Source organism: Myxocyprinus asiaticus, chromosome 19, assembly GCF_019703515.2.
Source record: "Myxocyprinus asiaticus isolate MX2 ecotype Aquarium Trade chromosome 19, UBuf_Myxa_2, whole genome shotgun sequence".
Lineage (NCBI taxonomy): Eukaryota > Metazoa > Chordata > Actinopteri > Cypriniformes > Catostomidae > Myxocyprinus > Myxocyprinus asiaticus.
Genome location: NC_059362.1, coordinates 4,054,172 through 4,073,619, shown reverse-complemented (window position 1 = coordinate 4,073,619; position 19,448 = coordinate 4,054,172). Strand labels below are relative to the sequence as shown.

Below are 19,448 nucleotides of genomic sequence, written 5' to 3'. Positions count from 1 at the left end.
ATACAGAATGACCACTTTTAGTGTTTTAATCAATCATATCTCTCATTAAACTGTGTGAAATGTTTATTTTTGCCTTATTTTATTCAGTTGGCATGTAGGAGTTGATAACAGTTTGCTTAATAATCTCATTATATATCTGGATAATTGCTGCAATATCATAGAGGATAAATTCCCTCCTCTATGATATTACATTATATTAATGTTGTACAATATGTTAACTTAATAGCCAAAATACTAGAACATATGTGAATGAGAATAAACCTGAAATAGGAAAGTGTTTCAGTCACAATGGACATTATGTAATTTAGAGACGATTTAGAGACATTTAGAATGTTACAAATGGCTATTTCTATTTAAATAAATGTTGTATTCTTAAAATTTTCTGTTTGTCCAAGAATCCTCTTGCAGCAATGCAGGTCTTTGGCATACAGAAGCTGTTATTTTAGGACCTGTGAGGAGTCTGTTTCTCAGTCTAGAGACTGTGATTTACTTGTCTTTTTGTTGTGCATCTGACCATCCACTTCCTCTCTATCCTGGTTAGAGATTATCTTTTCAAAACGGTAATGCATGGAATAGCCTTCATCTATCTAAAACAATAGACTTTAGGAGAAAATAGAATTTCAGGAGATATGTGTTTCTTTTTGCCTATTTTTAAAACCAAAATCTGACTTGCAAGTGTAAAGCAACTAAGAACTCAATACCTCAGCAAATGGGGAAAACCCCCTCTGTATTGTGATTTCTGCATGGTAGCGCAACCATTTTCAATTGTTCTAATAATAAGAAAACATTTTTGAGTACCAAATTAGCACTTTAGAATGCTTTTGTAAGGAATTTTGTAAGGTTAATTTTGATCCCTTAATAAAAAGGTTTTTCGAATGATGTGGACAGGTGGGCTTCATTACACTTATCGATGATTGGGAAGGTTAATGTAATTAAAATGAATTGTATACCAAAACTCAACTACCTGTTACAATCTCTCCCTATAGATGACCCCCTCTCTGGTTTTGTATTGAAAAGGAAGCTTGCCCCTATCTCGCCTCTGCATAGCCTTTCGATCAAATTAATTGGAGAAGTTAAGTCACACCCCGTTATTTTGCATTTACACTCAATATGGACAAAAGTGTCCAGAGTGTTCGGATATTTATTTAAACGTCGCCTCGAGCATATGGCAGAACACTAAACTATGCATTAATAAGTCCCCTTTCTGTTGGTCAGATTGGATTGTGAGGGGGGGTTACTACACTCGGTGACCTGTATGAGAGTGGAGTATTGAGACTTTTTGAAAATTTGGTTCAAAATTTTGGGATTCCCAGATCTCAATTTTATAAATATTTACAGCTGCGCCACCTACTCTGCACTTCTTTGGGAGTGGCACGTACCCCCCTAGTGCGGCAAATACTCTGGGAGTGGTGATTACTGCTTTTGGAAAAGGTCAGTGTATTACTCCCTGCTAATTCAGAGTCTGGGGGACGGAGCTTTAAAAGATTATGGGAGGAAGATTTAAATTTGTTTTTGGAGGAGGGAGTGTGGGCTAGGATTCTTAAGAACGTCAAGTCTGCATCTAGAGATGCAAGGGTGCGCCTTATGCAATTTAAGATTCGACATAGATTTTATTGGACCCCTTCTAAATTGTATAGGCTTGGTCTTAAGGACACACCCACCTGCTGGCGATGCTATTTAGAAGATGGAGACACCACCCATGTTTTTTGGGGGTGTCGTAAGATACAGGAGTTCTGGTTGAGGGTCCAGAATTGTATGGCCGACGTATTGGGTACTCGGATCTCCTTTTGCCCCAGGCTCTGTATTTTGGGTGACGGGGTGGTCATTGATGTAGGAGATAAGTACATGAAGAATTGGATCCTGGCCGGTGTTATAGTGGGCAGACGGGTTATCCTTAGAGGACGGAAGTCAGCTGGAGCCCCCTCGTTTCGTGAGTGGTGCGAGGAAATGGGCAGGGTGGCAGTTTGGGAAGAGTTGTCATATAGAAGGCTAGGCAACATGGATATGTTCATCAGGAGGTGGGGCAGCTATTTGGTCTTTTTTGAGGGCTCTCGGGGAGGGGCAGTGGAGGGAGACGTGTTGTTTTAAATGTGTATGTTGTAGCCTTTTTGTTTTTGAACATATACTTTTTTTTTAAATGTATTTCTAAATATTTTCTTCTGTTTTATTGTTTGTTTGTGTGTCTTTGTCAATTGTATTTGACCACTGGGGTATCTGTTTGTGTTGGGTGGTGGGGTGGGGTGGTTAATGTTCGGGAATGAAGGGTTGTAAATAATATAATGTGATTCCAAATATTCTGTTATATATATATATATATATATATATGGAATCAAAACTTTTAATAACAATAATTTATTGATCACCCTCATCATTCTTTTTTTTTCAATCTTTTGCATTTTTCAGTCTAAATCAGCATACATGTTCATTCATGTAATGTTTAATGCACTTTTTAAAAATGTCATATGGAGCTCTTTTTGTTTGTAATAAAAAATGGAATACATTTTCTTTCTCTTTGTACTTTAATGTTAAAATGATACAAGGTAATCCTACTAAGTGCATGTGACATTAAATAAATAGAATTAGGTTGGAAATAATTCAAAAGTAATCAAACTAGATTACCCCAAAATTTTAATCTATGAGATTACTTTACTGATTGCATTTTTGCCATGAAATTTGTAATCAGTACCTGATTACAATTCACAAGTAATCTGCCCAGCACCGGGCATCAGTAACTAAAAACCACTGCGTTTGAATGATACTGCGTGCCCCTAGGTTTCGGTGTAAGTCCAAGAGGACATAAACAAAACAAAAAACAAAATAATAATAATTCTGAGTGCAACATTAATGCACAGACGAGACTTTTTTCGTCTGATATAGCGTCCTGAGATGGCTCAAATGCAATTGGGATTGCTGAGCCACAGAGCGCCCCCTGCAGGGATAACATTTCATTGTGACCCCTGCAGGGATAACGTTTCATTGCAGTCAAAAGCTGCATCAGCCGCTCCATTGATTTCCGTTCAGATACCCGTGAAAACGGCAGGTGCGTGCAGGTGCTTTGTCCTCTTCTAAAATATTCAAACACTGGCATTCTTATATAAAAAAATAATCCTTAGAGTTTCAAATACGATGTGAGAAAGCGCGAGGCATTGTTTCCATCGTTGAATAGGGACGTTCAAAGCGCCGTTATGTTTCTTTCGGCGCATCATCATGTCCAGCGAGCGCTCATCTGTTCTCTTCTTCTCTGGATGATGAGCACGGTGATGACGCGATCCTCTCAAACAGCTGATCTCAAATCCAAAATATCCGGCGTGGAGGAACTTCTGGAGGAATTCCGCAAGCAGTTACAGCAGGATGAGTCGGACTCGAGAGAGGATGAGGAGTATGGAGATAGCTGTGTGAGCGGGTTCAGGTCGGTGGAGGAGCGCATCATCCGGGCGAGCGCGTCCATCGAGCAGGGCGCCGCCTTCCTGTCCGCCCCGCAGCGGGTGTTTAGCTGGAGGGACTGCGTACACGTCTGCTGCTCTCATCCGCACTGCACGACCGCCATCATCCAGGAAGACCTCAAGCAGCCGGACGAGAGTTTACGCTGCTATTTATTTAACTGCACGTACCGGGGCAGAAATGTGTGCTCGTTCTCCTTCCAGCCGGGATTCAGCTCCTACAGTTGGGCGAACGACAGCTCTAGACCGCATGAGCCCACCCGGAGCCCTGCGTCAACTGACCAGCCCAACACATCAGCCAGAGGACCTTCATATGGGATGGATCAGGAGGACTCCTTAATGCAGGGTGGGTTTCCCCGATTCAGAATGACAGTAGCAATACACAATGTTGATCAAAATTTATATACATCAATATGTCAATATTTAGTAGGCCTAATAAACAGCAATATTTATCTAAAATACCGAATAAACATTTAAATTAATAAAAAATGCCATGCAGGGAATTCCATGATGACAAACAAACCATTGAATCTTGAATTGATTCATTGAAATGGACAGTTTGAACTGAATCACAGAAATAATAATAGATGAATGAATTCTAATGCCATTATTGCTACTGAATTTTAAATCTTTAAGTCTTAAAGGTGCTGTAAGGTATGGGTATGGTTAGGATTTTGAGCTCCCTGACAACTTTGCAACCCCCCCCCCCCAAAAGTTATCATAATATAATTATTAATAAATGTAAACATAAGCAAGATTGCACATTTAATAATAGACAGTTAAAAACACATTTTAAGTTTAATTAGTTTATTAAAATAGCTTAAAGCATTTAATTAACATATTAGAATGTTTGATCATGTCATTTTAATGAGTTGGGACTGTGCTTCTAATGGAAATGTTGTTTTTTTATGATTTAAATGTTGATTTAAGTTATTTCTTGGAATATCTTAAGGCAAAGAAAAAAGATTTCCCCCCTATAGTCAGAGGGTATTAGAATAGAACAGGTTTTTTATACTGGAGGAAAAGTGATAGCTTAGTTAATTATTCATTTAATGCACTTGATTTTAGATTTTCCTTTCTAAGAATTAGGTTAGGTTAGGTAAGACCGTGGATAGATTGTCATTGAGTAGATCAGTGTCAGTATTGTCTATATAAAACAAACTGAAGCCTTTTGTTATGCCTTTGTTATAATAATTCTCCTTCCTGTTTTATAGTTTTAATTAATCTAAAACATTTCTGTCAAATCAGTTAATACAGTTAATTTTGCTACAGTAATGGCACACATTATGTTTTAGTCTTTTCTTCATCAGTGCTGTTTAGAATATCATGGCTCTCTGGCCTTATGAGATGCTTGACATTCTTCATTGTGCTTCCAATTTTCCGTTTAATTCAATCTTCGTGGTCTGTGCTGCGCAGTTTAGTGTAATCCGCTCGATCCAGGCTTGCCTAGTTTATGACGCGTCCCATAGGTGCGAGGATGCCTGCGAAGATTTTTTTTTTCTTTTTTTTTCCTGAGTGCATGGTCAAGTGCTCATGAAAAAGTTGTGTCTAGCCATTTTTTGAGACAGAGATGGAGTCTGCTTCATGGATGGAGTTGGGAAGGTCATTCCACCATTGAGGTACAGTGAAGCTGAAAGTCCAGGAGAGTGATTTGGCGCCTCTTTGTGTTGGTACAACAAGGCACCACTCATTTGCAGAACACAGGCTTATAGGTAAGCTGGAACAGACCCTGTGACTGTTCTGTATGCCAGCATCAGAGCCTTGAACTTGATACGTGCAGCAACTGGCAGTCAGTGTAGAGAGACAAGGAGGGGTGAAACATGCACTTTCTTGGGTTTGTTGAAGACCAGCTGTGCTGCTGCATTCTGGATCATTTGCAGAGGCATAATTATTCATACAGGAAGGCCGACTAAAACAGCATTACGGTAATCCAGTCTAGATATAACAAGAGACTGAACAAGGAGTTGTGTGGCATAATCAGAGAGGAAGGTTTTACCTGCAAACTCTTTTGAATTCCATGCTATCACTACAATGCAACCTACATAAAATCCAGGGTAATATCCTGATGTTGTAGAGTGCAAATCTACATGGTCTTTGAGATGTGGTCTGTGAAATTGAGTTGGTTGTGTTTGGTTACCCTTAGATTTCTGACCGTTTTGGATGGTGTTGTTGAAGAAGAACCCAGCTAAATGGTGATATTGTGCTCAACAGCAAGGTTGGCTGGAAAGACGAGGATCTCTGTCTTCTCTAGGTTGAGTTGAAGGTAGTGTTCCTTCATCCAGGCCAAGATGTCTGCCAAGCAGGTAGAGATCTGAGCAGTCACTGTGGGGTCGTCAGTCTAGAAAAACAAGTAGAGCTGCGTGTCATTGGCGTAGCAGTGGTAAGAAAACCTGTATGCTTGAATAAAGGGCCCCAGTGATGTTGTAAATGTAGAGAAGAGAAGTGGGTCAAGCACTGAGCCCTGAGGTACCCCCAGTAATAGGGGTGTAAATCGGATGTTTCATCAGGATACGATCTTGTATAGATTCTCTTGGCCTGCGATCCGATATTTGCCGATACCTTAAAGTCTGCCGTGATACGATTATGATTTGATTTGATTCAGGGCCCTGCGATCGATATTCCAGTATTATGTGCCTATTTTACACAATAAATAAATTAAAAAAATTTTTTTGCCCACAAATGCAACCAAAATATAATTTGAATATTTGATTGAGCTTTCTGAAAAGTGCAAATTTAGTATCCACACTGGGACATCCACAACAAAATAAGATACTTAAAAAAATTATACAGATAATAATATAAAAAATAACGTAACACACAAGTGATCATCAATCATTTGATTACAGTTTTATTTTTCAGTTTAATCCAATTCAAAGTACTTACATACCCATGACTTGTTTCCAACTATTCGTTCTATCCACGGTTTTCTTGGCTACAACTTCTACAGTTGTAATGAAAAATTCTGTTACAGTTAATTGGGATAAATGTTAGTAAGGGTGTTGATCTGTAGATTTGTAAAGTCTTATAACCGATGCTGGTGCTGAGCAGGTGATTTCTCTTTCCCTCATTAGTGCTGTTCAGAATGTTGGCGTTTTCAAGATGTTTCACATGATGGTTGAACTGCTCTATGGTACTTTAAAATAGCAAATTATCATGTAAAATTCAAATGGGTGGCATGCACAAAGATATCGATGGAAGCCCGAATTAATCGCGCATGTGAGCCGCTCTGCGTTTGTCAGGAGAGCTCGCATTTTAAGGAGCGCCCAGTTGATGCGCTCGCAAGGATCCTGTCAATGGAGCAGGCATTTCGCGGGAAGCCCGTTTGAAGTGCGTGCACGGGCAGCAGAGAGCAATTTGGCTTCACAGACCCTGCGCACATCCTTGTTCCACATGAAAAGCGTATTTAGTGCTAATAAAGTGAAATGAATGTTATAAGTTTACTTCATCCCCTGACAGAAATGCATACGGACGTGGCTGACATGACATTTTCTCCCAGTTTGGAATGCCCAATTCCCAATGTGCTTTTAAGTCCCCTCAGTCCAGGTGGCAGAGGACGAATCCCAGTTGCCTCCACGTCTGAGACCATCAACCCACGCATCTTATCACGTGGCTTGTTGAGCGCGTTGCCACAGAGACATAGTGCGTGTGGAGGCTTCACGCCATCCACCGCGGCAACCACACTCAACTCACCACGCGCCCTACGGAGAACGAACCACATTACAGCGACCACGAGGAGTTTACCCCATGTGACTCTACCCTCCCTAGCAACCGGGCCAATTTGGTTGCTTAGGAGACCTGGCTGGAGTCACTCAGCATGCCCTGGGATTCGAGCTAGCGAACTCTACGGGTGGTAGCCAGCGTATTTTACCACTGAGCTACCCAGGCCCCCTGACATGAGTGTTTTAAAATAAAGGTACATCTTAAAAAAATGTCTATATTGATATGTACGCGTTGTATCGATAACATTGGTTGGTTATTGGATCGATGAATCGTTACACCCCTACCCAGTAAGTAGCTGATGTGACTCGGACACTCCATCTCTACCTTGAAAGATCTACTGTACCTGAGAGATAGGACTTGAACCAGCTAAGCACAGTTCCTGTGATGCCCAGAGTAGAGAGGGTGGACAGGAAGATCTGATGGTTGTGTCTAAGGCTGCAGATAGGTAGAGCAGAATAAGGACAGATGCTCTGGAAACAGCTCTCGCCTGTCTCAGTGATTCGGTGACAGACAGCAGGGCAGTCTCGATGGAATATCCGCTTTTGAAGCCTGACTGATTGTCGTTTAGCAGCTTGTTTCGTGAGAGAAAGGCAGAGATCTGATTGAAAACTACCCTATCAAGTGTTTTCGCCATGAATGTGTGGAGAGAAACCGTTCTGTAATTTTCTACTTGTGTGGGGTTAAGCCCAGGTTTTTTAAGCAGTGGAGTTAATCGAGCTTGCTTAAATGTGGTGGGAAAAGTGCCTGTAAGTAGAGATATGTTAATTATGTGTGTGAGTGCAGCTAGGATGGATGTAGAGATGGCTTGGAGAAGGTGGGAAGGAATAGGGTCAAGGGGGCAGGTGGTGGGGTGGTTGGTTCAGTGTTGGTTAGAGGAGAGAACATAGAGAGAGAATAGCTGCATAGAGGGGACGGGTGTTTGAGAGGGGTTTTGCTGAGAACGTACTGCTGATAACTGTAAACTTATCAGTAAAAAAAGAGGCGTAGACAACTGCTGCCAGCGAGGTGGTGTGAGAGAAGGAGAAGTTGTTGGAGAGGGCAGAGGGTGTTGTTGTATCCTATGGGTGTATCCATGTCTCTGTCAGAGCAAGGCTGCTGAGGTCTGACTGCGTGGTGAAGCTGGAATTAAGTCAGCTTTGTTCACAGCTGACTGGCAGTTCCAGAGTCCAGCCGAAAAAGAGTGAGGAGCAGGTGATAAGTGCAAAGGGGCCGTAGGTTGTGTGTTGTCGGAAAGCTAAGCAAAATGCTCTAGGGGTGATGGGTGATGTGTTGCTATATGTTCATGCGTGGATAGACTGCTTTCAGTCGTCTCAGAACAGTTCATGTGCATTGTGAAGCCAAAGTGCTGCAGGTGCAAACAGTTGCAAAATTCCATTTGAAGTCGCTTAAAGTTATTATACAAATCTAAAAAAGTGACTCAGTATTATAGAAATGTAGGCGGTGTTTTCACCAGATTTGTAGGCTTGGGATTGATGCCTTTTTCACGGATTAATAATCTGAATATTTCCCCGATGATTATCGATATATATCAGGATTTTGTTTTCCAGATATAGATAGGGCTGCTCGTTGCATAATAGTCTTTGTCTTTTTAAACATATTTCTCAGTACAACTTTGGTAAAGTGTGAGGGGGTCGTACACCGGACGCGTCTGGCGGACAACATAGTGCCTTCTAAATTTAGAAACAATTATTTATTTTCTACAAAATGTACGAACACACCGCCAACACTCAGCGTCAACATCCTGAAGTGCCACGGAGTGCAACTCTCTTAATTTTCCATTAAATTAGACCCAAATCATTTTCAAAGCACAAAGATTATTTACTCTAGCCATCACTGGATGATATATTGTGTATAAGTATCTTTCATAGAGCCTACACAATGTATTTTCAGTTACAGGTATGTCATTTTGTGGTTTGACAGCTTGAATGAAAGACCTATTTATGGCTACATACACAGAAATTGCATAATAAACATCGCCATTTCTAATCGTTCAGTTTGCGCAGTTACACAAGTTTCACTAACCTGCAAACTCATCAAGTCACTTTGTTCATTCTTGAAGAAGGACAAAAATCTTTGTAAATTTGGACTGCCATCTGCGCCGCTTCAGCTCGGCCTGTGTGTGTATGTTTGTGTGTGTGTGATCGTGACCGCGGCCGGCTTCGGTAAATGGTATATCGTTCTCTTGTGTTCTCTCAATGCTATTACACCAGACTGTTAAACAGAGGCCAACTGAGTGAATTTGAAAGCACGATAATTGGGATTTCTAATTGCATTGTCGGCTAATTTTAATATATCGAAGCCTCAAAAATATATTGATAAAATATCATGCCGATGAATAATCTACAGTGCATTCAGTAAGTATTCAGACCCCTTAATTTTTTTACACATTTTGTTATGTTGCTGCCTTATGCTAAAATGCTTTAAATTATTTATTTTTTCACATCAATCTACACACCACACCCCACAAAGCAAAAACCAGATTTTTGATAACTTTGTAAATTTATTGAAAATCAAAAACTTAAATATCACATTGACATAAGTATTCAGACCCTTAACTCAGTACTTATTTGAAACACCTTTGGCAGTGATTACAGCCTCAGGTCTTTTTGAGTATGATGCGACATGCTTTGCGCACCTGGATTTGGGGATTTTCTGCCATTCTTCTCTGCAGATCCCCTCAAGCTCTGTCACGTTTGATGGGGAACATCGGTGGACAACCATTTTCAGGTCTCTCCAAAGATGTTCGATTGGGTTCAAGTCCGGACTCTGACTGGGCCACTCAAGGACATTCACAGAGTTGTCCCTAAGCCACTCTTGCGTTGTTTTGGCTGTGTGCTTAGGGTCATTGTCCTGTTTGGAGGTGAACCTTCGGTCCAGTCTGAGGTCCTGTTCTGCTCTGGACCAGGTTTTCATTAAGGATATCTCTGTTTTTTTCTGTGTTCAGCTTTCCTTCAGTCCTGACCAGTCCCCCAGTCCCTGGCGCTGAAAACACAGCATGATGCTACCACTACCATGCTTCACCATTGGGATGGTATTGCGCAAGTGATGAGCGGTGCCTGGTTTCCTCCAGACGTGATGCTTGAAATTGAGGCCAAACAGTTCAATCTTCGTTTCATCAGACCAGAGAATCTTGTTTCTCACAGTCTGAGACTCCTTTAGGTGCTTTTTTATGTGTCTTGCACTAAGAAGAGGCTCACATCTGGCCACTCTGCCATAAAGCCCAGATCGGTGGAGTGTTCCAGTGATGGTTGTCCTTCTTCAAGTTTCTCCCATCTCCACACATGATCTCTGGAGCGTAACCAGAGTGACTATCGGGTTCTTGGTCACCTCTCTTACCAAGGCCCTTCTCCCCCGATTACCAAGGCCCTTCTCCCCCGATTGCTCAGTTTGGCCGGGCGGCCAGCTTTAGGAAGAGTCCTGGTTGTTCTAAACTTCTTCCATTTAAGAATTATGGCCACTGTGCTCTTGGGAAACTTCAGTGTAGCCGAATTTTTTTGTAGCCTTCCCCAGATCTGTGCCTCGACACAATCCTGTCTCTGAGCTTTGCTGGCAGTTCATTTGACCTCATGGCTTTTGCTCTGATATGCATTTACAGCTGTGAGACCTTATATAGACAGGTGTATGCCTTTCCAAATCATGTCCAATAAATTACATTTGCCACAGGTGGACTCCAATCAAAGTGTAGAAACATCTCAAAGATGATCCAGAGAAATGGGATGCACCTGAGCTAAATTTCAAGTGTCATAGCAAAAGGTCTGAATACTAATATTTGATATTTCAGTTTTTTCTTTTTAATAAATTTGCAAAGTTATCAAAAATCTGGTTTTTGCTTTGTCATTGTGGGGTATGGAGTGTAGATTGATGTGAATTTTTTAAAAGCATTTTAGCATAAGGCTGCAACATAATAAAATGTGAAAAAAATGAAAGGGTCTGAATACTTTCTGAATGCACTGTATATATCAATATTTTATGACATCCCTACAGATTTGTAATGAGGAAGATTGTAAACTGTCAAATAGAGTTGGACACTGCAGTGCACTATATTGTTCTGTCACAATAAAAGCTCCAGGTGAAGGTGAAGTAAATATGATGGAAATATATTACTATTGTATAAAACAAATCCTCAAAATAATAATAATTCAGTATCATATTATAATAATAAGCTTAATATTCATCTGGGTTCCAAAATATAAGTGAGTGAAGTTGAATGAATGTTTGCAGAAATGTTTAGTAAAAATATATGTATACTGGCGGCCAAAAGTTGGAAGAATATACAGATTTTGCTCTTATGGAAAGAAATTGATACTTTTATTCACCAAAGTGGCATTCAACTGATCACAATGCATAGTCAGGACATTAATAACGTGAAAAATGACTATTACAATTTGAAAAAAAAATTCTTAAACTACTTCAAAGAGTTCTCATCAAAAAATCCTCCATGTGCAGCAATGACAGCTTTGCAGATCCTTGGCATTCTAGCTGTCAGTTTGTCCAGATACTCAGGTAACATTTTACCCCACGCTTCCTGTAGCACTTGCCATAGATGTGGCTGTCTTGTCGGGCACTTCTCACGCACCTTACAGTCTAGCTGATCCCACAAAAGCTCAATGGGTTCATGTTTGCTCAAGGATAAGGTGTTGGAGTGATGGCTGCTGGAAATGATGCCTGTCTAGATTTGATCAAAAACTACTTTTTTCAAATAGTGATGGTGCTGTTTTTACATTAGTAATGTCCAGACCATAATTTGTAATCAGTTGAATGCGACTTTGGTGAATTAAAGTAAAAATTTCCTTCCGAAACAGCAAAATCTGTACATTATTCCAAACTTTTGGCCGCCAGTTTAGATAACCATTGCTTTTGGAGCATTTACATTATTAGGGGTGAGTAAAAATATAGATTTCCCGATGCATCGGGATCTTTATTTCAATGATCCCGGTATGAATTCTTATATTCTAAGATCGATTCGAGTAAAGGACATGCATATGCGACCAAATTTCGAAGCTGGCATCCACCACTTGATACGCTTTAAATGCATTCGCGTGGTGCAATTGAAGCCTGGTTTTCAGGTGAGTGTGGCGCGAGAAATTACAGAAGCTTATGTAAGTGATGCGCTTTGCTCTATTCTAGACTAGTGTAATTCTGGAGATGGGATAGTGCAGAACTGATCACTTGATATCGCAGCGACTTCCCTTGATGATCATAAGGCTTACCTTGATATCATGGTGCAGACTTCAAAGACCATTAGAAAATTAATAGCGCTATTGAGGAAGTTACACATCTCAAACAGCTGCACAGCCCTGATATTCTATTCAGCACTGACGAGGAAAAGAGACAACACGTTAAATAAAAAAATTATGTTTTTTTTAAATTACACACTATCCCCTGGTATTGTTTGCCTTCAGATATTCCTAAAGATTACTTAACCTAAAATCATTAGGAGCCTGATGAAAGAAAAATTATATCTGGTATGGAGTGGGAATCAGATATTTTCACTAGCACAGTCCAAACGCAGTAAAGTGCTCTACTCATGGGAACAGTCTATTTTATAAGAATATAAATTAGTCTTATAGAAATAAGGTGTTAATTAAATGTAAATTGAATTCACGTATCTTTAAGTAAAATTCAGTGTTGAATTCAAGAGGTTTCAGATGCTTAGATTATGCAAATTGAACAAATTATGCAAGTAAACAATAAACATGTAACAAATTATATCTACAATATAATATGTGCAATTTATCATATATTAGATTAAGAAATCATATTTATTTATGGAATACATGGAATTTGTGTATTTTTTTTAATGTGACCAAAATTATTAAAAACTAGTGATGAAATAACATTTCTAAAATGAATAACTTCATAATGCACCAAGTTAGAAGGTCCCTGTATACTGTAATTAACACCATTAGCAGAGAAAAATTTCTTTCACATGTCAACAAAATGGCAGTTATTATTGTAATTGAAATATACCCATATGAATCGATATCGAATCGAAATCAGAATAGAATTGAATCAAATCGAGAGCTTGTGAATCAGAATTGAATCGAATCGGAAAATCTGTATCAATACCCAGCCCTATAAATGATATTTATTATATTCTAAATTAAATACAATTTTTCCTTGTGTTCATTTACTGGAAAAACTGGAAAACATGCATTCATTATTTTTATCTAGATTTTTATTAAATTAAACATTTTGAATGTAATTGGCTACATCAATATAATGGCTATAATTGCTGTTAGAAATTATTTTAAAATTATTATTTAAACACTGTAATTTACCCCGGTTGTACACCGAAATGAGGGCCCCCAGCTGGACGTTGCTTGGGGCCTCGAAAATTGTAACCCACCCCTGCCATTTACATTAGGAAAATGCTTTGGAAAAAATTAACTTACAATTTATTTTTCACATTTGCCTTTTAATTTTAATATTGGCAGTTTTGCCTCAAGATTGCTGTGAAAATGGAATGTCAAATCATCAATTGCATTTTAGTTTTGACAGAGATAATGCATTGTCACTATTAAATTGAAAATGTAATCATTAATTTTATAAAACATTTTGGCATATACTTTGCAGACACTTTGTGAAAATGAAATGGTTAATGGGGTTTTCATTTTCACAAAATTGGCAGAAAGTAAGATACATACCTTTACACCTGTATAGAAGGATTAATCAGTCATTTTACTCATTGTGAGGTATTGGTAGCATCGCAATTCTAAGCATCCTTTTTGTTACTATTACCCATTGTATGATCCTCAAAAAAGTATTTGAAAATTGGAAAAAAGACAAAGGTACAAGACTGTGTACTTACCGTCTTTCATGAGGATACAAATTACATTTCCATGAAGCATTGCAAATGACATTATTGAATAAAAAACTATGGAAGTATATAAAACAGATTTTAGGTTGTTGATTATTAGTATAGAAACATTATATTTTAAGTTTACTGCAAAAAAATATATATATATATTAGAGCTTTCATATGTGTTAACGTATGCGATTACTAAAAAAGATTAGCGCGTTCATTTTTCTTAGTCACGATTAACGCATTTACGATTAATACAGCATAGACCAGCATATACACTGGTCGGAGCTGGGCGGAACCTTTGTGATGTGTCCGCCTGGATTCATTACACTGACACACACACCAAAAACACACAACAGCCGTGTCAGTGATGAAATGATGGAGAAAGGACCTCTTAATGCTATTTGTACAAAACAAGCCCAGATGGGACTTGTGACAGAAGGGTCAATGACGTGACGGAAGTCTTTTTGTGTCCATATGGTTTAGTTAAATTTAAAAGGGTTAAAATTTGAAAATAAATGTACAGATTGCTAGCATACATTCTTTTATTGTGGACCTAGTCTAAAAGTTCTGGTTTGGATCAATTTTGAGAGAATACAGTATTTGGGGGATGATGGCAAAAATGTCAATGTGGTGTAAATGTAAAAACCTTGTACCAAATAATTAAACTTGAAATTCTCTATAAAACACCCTATCAACTAGTTTGGCATAATCTTACATTAGAACTATTTAATAGTAAATAAAAGTAATGGAACACCATTGTTCTGAAAATTACAATTAATTTGGGGGATCCTGTCAGTCAAGTCAATTTCCTGAAGCGTCAAGTTGGTAACCACCATTCAAGGAGCCATTTTGTTATGTGCAAGAAGACCCTTTGACAGGAAATGATATCACAGAGAAAGACCCCTGATGACCCTAACTGCTGCATAAAAAGATTTGTAACTCTCTTTAAAATATTCGAGATAGTTTGATATGTTTAGGGTATGGTCAGGTATGCTTGTGTCAAATGGTATGACCCCAGTAAAACATTGATCATTCATTATAATTTAAAAAATGAGTAGGCTATTTACTTTAAAAATTATGTTTGAAATATTCACACCAAGGCCATGTGCTTGTGTCCATGATAATGCCTGTCAAATTAGATTTTAAATTGAAATGTCAAATGGTGTAACCAGTTACACCATGTGACTCCTATTACAAGCCTGTCTGTTAGAGGCCAATTTTGACAAATATCAGTAGTTTATGATGCTGATTAAAGTTAAAGTAAATATTACACAACATTTACATAAATATTACATTAAGTAAATACTCATTTGACACCTCCTGTTGAACATGAACAGCAGCTTTAAAATACCTCAAACTCCAACAATTCAGTGATAGGAGAAATGTTACTCAAAGATAAAAATGTACATCTATAAAATACAATTCACTGAATTTCTGCAATTTCACAATTAATACAATATAATAGAGGGCACTTCCATGCAAAGGTCACCCTTACCATGGAAAAAATAAGTTTTGTGCACACAAATAGAATTGCATGCAACAGCTGGGTGGGAAGAATGTCTTCACCTGGCCTCATCAACCTGACCTTCTATTCTATTATGAGTCCGATGTGCTGCACATTATCTTTGAGCCAGAATCTTTAAACTCACGTCATTCAAAACTAACGATGGAGGACTGGAAACTTCAAAGCATACGCACAGCCCTAATCACACATGATTCCCCCTCTCTCTCTCACACACACACACAATTTTTGAAAACACTTTTTTACTCTGATTTGTTGTCAGAAATTTTTCATTCATTGAAATAAAATAAAACTCCAAGTTTACTTCACCTTGTTGACTGTCATGCTTGATTTTCAGTGTCAATTTCTTCAACAAACAATGGCCTCTGACTGTAGAAGCAATATGGTCAGGTGGTGTAATATGATAATATACAGGAAAATGAATGTGGAATAAAATGTACTCTTCTATTGCAGTGTAATAATATGTTTATTTTGTATTTTTACATAATTTGTCAAAGATTATTTAGAAAACAGGTGCTTTCAGCCTCGCTCGATATTGCAAAAACGCATACAGTTAAAATTTAGAGATAATCCTAATAAAATCTATTTTCATATGATATTTTAAAATGATGCAATTATTTTGATGAGTACACTTACACTCTAGGTGGATAAAATGTGTAATATTTCTCATTCTTTTGTGGTTACACCACTTGACATTTTCAGGTGCATTCAGTGTTACCTTTTGTAAAAAATGGTGCAAATGTCATTTCAAATTACATGAAACCAACACAAATACAAAATGTACATTTGAACAAACCTTACAGTGCATCCGGAAAGTATTCGCAGCGCTTCACTTTTTCCACATTTTGTTATGTTACAGCCTTATTCCAAAATGGATTAAATTCATTATTTTCCTTAGAATTCTACAAACAATACCCCATAATGACAACGTGAAAGAAGTTTGTTCAATTTTGAGGAAAATAATGAATTTAATCCATTTTGGAATAAGGCTGTAACATAACAAAATGTGGAAAAAGTAAAGCGCTGTGAATACTTTCCGGATGCACTGTATGCATGCTTTTAAAAAAATTTTTAAAAGATTTTTGAATTGCTCATCTTGCCAACCCTGATTTGTCACTGACCCACAAATCAAGTACTTTTCAGTCTTTGTAAGGTGCAATTTAATTACCACAGAAGCACGTGAAGTCTGAACTATCGGCAAAAAAACGGACTAAGACTTTTGCATGCGGTTTTCATATGGCGTTCAAAGCAGCGTTGACACCTTGACGCGAATCATGAATGCGGCTCCACGACTGCTGTTGCAAAGTTAATAGAGTTGATTAATATTGTGGATGTGGAGGATTAAAGTTTAAGAGATTTAATGCCCATTGCAATGAAAATGCAGTTTTTGTAATGCAAATTATTTCAATTAGTCAAACTCCCACTTAGACTTTGGGAAGTGTTTAATGTTACTTGATTTGGTGCTATATTAGTTCATTTCTATCTTTATACTGTGGAAGGCTTTGTTTGGAAAATGCCAATAAAGCATTATATTGTTACATATTGTTTTGTTTTCTAAGAAGGAAATAAATGCATTTTGACAGGAAAAGAATATATAGTCAAATTTCAGCACTTTCAAAATATGCGATTAATTGAGATCAGCACTACTTGTAACATCCGAGGTTGTTACCCCTCCTACCAACCACCATAGGGAGCCCTCTCCCGAATACTAACTCTGTACCGTTTCTTCTTTGGTGACTTCTTGTTTAAACTATATAAATACCATGCTGTTCCATTTTGACTTTGCGAAGTATTGCCAGTTTACCCTGCCTCACCAAGCGTTTTTCCATTGCCATTGCTGATTGTTGTCTTGTTATGACCATTGCCTGTTCTCCTGGATTTACTGCCTTTTGGATACCCCTTTGTTTTGTTTGCCTTGTTGGACTGTCTTTTTGGTTTATTGGATTATACCGCATGCTTAACAACTACCTCTATTTGCCTGCCGATTTGGATTGTTTGCTTGTGTACTTTAATAAACTTCCTGCACATAGATCCTAACACCGTCTCAATGGCCAGTTCGTTACAGAATACTTCACCTAACATGGATCCAGCGGAAGTTTCACAGCTCCAGGCCGCATTCGCGCACCAGTGCGAGGTATTAAGGGGTTACCAAGACCAGCTGAACAACCTACGAGCTGCCAATGAATGTTTGAGACAATACATTCATTCACTACCAGCTCCCCATGCTAAACCGTTAAGCTTTGCTCTACCTGATAAGTTTGATGGTTCTGCTGAAAAATGCCGGGGTTTTTTTATGACAGTGCAAAGTATATTTCTCAAATCAACCTGAATCATTTGATCAAGACGCCAGAAAATTTGCTTTTATGATGTCACTGCTTACCGGCAAAGCTCTCGATTGGGCCGCCGCTGTTTGGGATAAAGATCCTAAAATCCAGGTTTCATTTTATTACTTCGTTCAACAAATCCACGAAGTCTTCGAATATCCAGCGGGCAGCCAAGGTATCTCTGTTCAGCTGCTTCATCTACGCCAGGGTCATCGATCAGCAGCGGATTATGCAGTTCTTTTCAGGACACTAGTGGCTCAGAGTGGATGGAATGATGTCACTCTGAATTCTGTTTTCCGTGAGGGGCTTAACCTAAAACTCAGGATGGAGCTGGCCTGTAAGGGTGAAGGTACTACCCTTTCTGAATATATAACCATGGCCATCAAGATGGATAACCTGCTTCAAAATGCTTCACAGCCTCAGTTTCACTTCGCCTCAAATTCTACAGTCTCAGTACAGGCCCAGGCATCCACTGTATCACCTGAACCCATGCAAGTTGCTTATGCTCACGTTTCCATGGAGGAACGTCGACATCGACATCGACACAACAAAAACCTTTGCTTTTATTGTGGCTCACCAGGTCATCTCAATGCTGCATGCCCATACAAGAAATCAAGTTCTTCTAAGTCAAGGCAAAATGTGAGTACAATGAACACTGTATTACACGTTTCACATAATTTTCTGTTACCTGTAGAGGTCTCCATTGGTGATCATGTTTTACAGCTTTAGTGGATTCTGGTGCTGCTGTAAATTTCATTAATCAGGAGATTGTACAAGAACTCAACATACCCACCATTCAATGCTCCCCAACGATTAACATCACCACTGTTTACAACACTTCTATTGGTACTGGCATAACCCAACAGACTGTTCCGATAACCATCAAGGTTGGACTTTTTCATGTAGAAAAAATCTCACTATATGTCATCAACTCACCCAAGCATGCTCTTATCCTGGGTCATCCCTGGCTGGCCATCCATGACCCATTGGTATCTTGGAACCAAGGTGAGCTCACGCAATGGTCAAGTTTTTGTCACAAACATTGTCTCCATGTTTCTGTTTTCATGCCTTGTCTTATCACCAGTATTGAGAGCCCAGAATCACAGAAGGAGCCCACGATCCCCAAGGAGTATGCAGAGTTCAGTGAGGTGTTTAGCAAAATCAAAGCTACACAACTTCCTCCTCATCGTCCATGGGACTGCACCATTGAACTTTTGTCCAATACAGCCCCACCGAGAAGCAAGGAATATGCATTGTCACGCCCTGAGACCCTCGCCATGGAGAATTACATTGAGGAAGCCCTTGCCTCTGGTTACATCCGTCCCTCTACCTCCCCAGCTGCTGCAGGGTTCTTTTTCGTAGAGAAGAAGGATGGAGGTCTACGTCCCTGTATCGACTATCGAAGCCTGAACTCTGTCACTGTCTGGTTCATCTTCTTCCAACCTACAGACAGAAATTAAAATCTGCTAAGCCTGTAGTAAGGACTGTAAAGTGATGGACCAACGAAGCAGAGCTGGAACTACAAGCCTGCTTTGACTGCACTGATTGGAGTGTTTTTGAAGCTGCAGCCACAGACCTGGACGAGCTCACAGATACTGTTACATCATATATCCGTTTCTGTGAGGGTATGTGCA

At 39.0% G+C, this 19,448-nt stretch overlaps 1 protein-coding gene across 3 annotated transcripts in view; it reads left to right on the top strand.

Annotated features, from left to right (window-relative positions):
- Positions 1-3,000: 3,000 nt before the first annotated feature.
- lrp11 (low density lipoprotein receptor-related protein 11) overlaps positions 3,001-19,448 on the top strand; it is a 58,056-nt gene continuing 41,608 nt past the window's right edge. For 2 of the 3 annotated variants that reach the window (XM_051644859.1, XM_051644858.1), the window contains exon 1: positions 3,001-3,786. In XM_051644859.1, coding sequence (XP_051500819.1) covers positions 3,186-3,786 — 601 coding nt within the window. In that variant the 5' untranslated portion in view covers positions 3,001-3,185. The remainder of the gene's footprint in view (positions 3,787-19,448) is intronic. The other variant, XM_051644857.1, reaches the window with a different exon arrangement.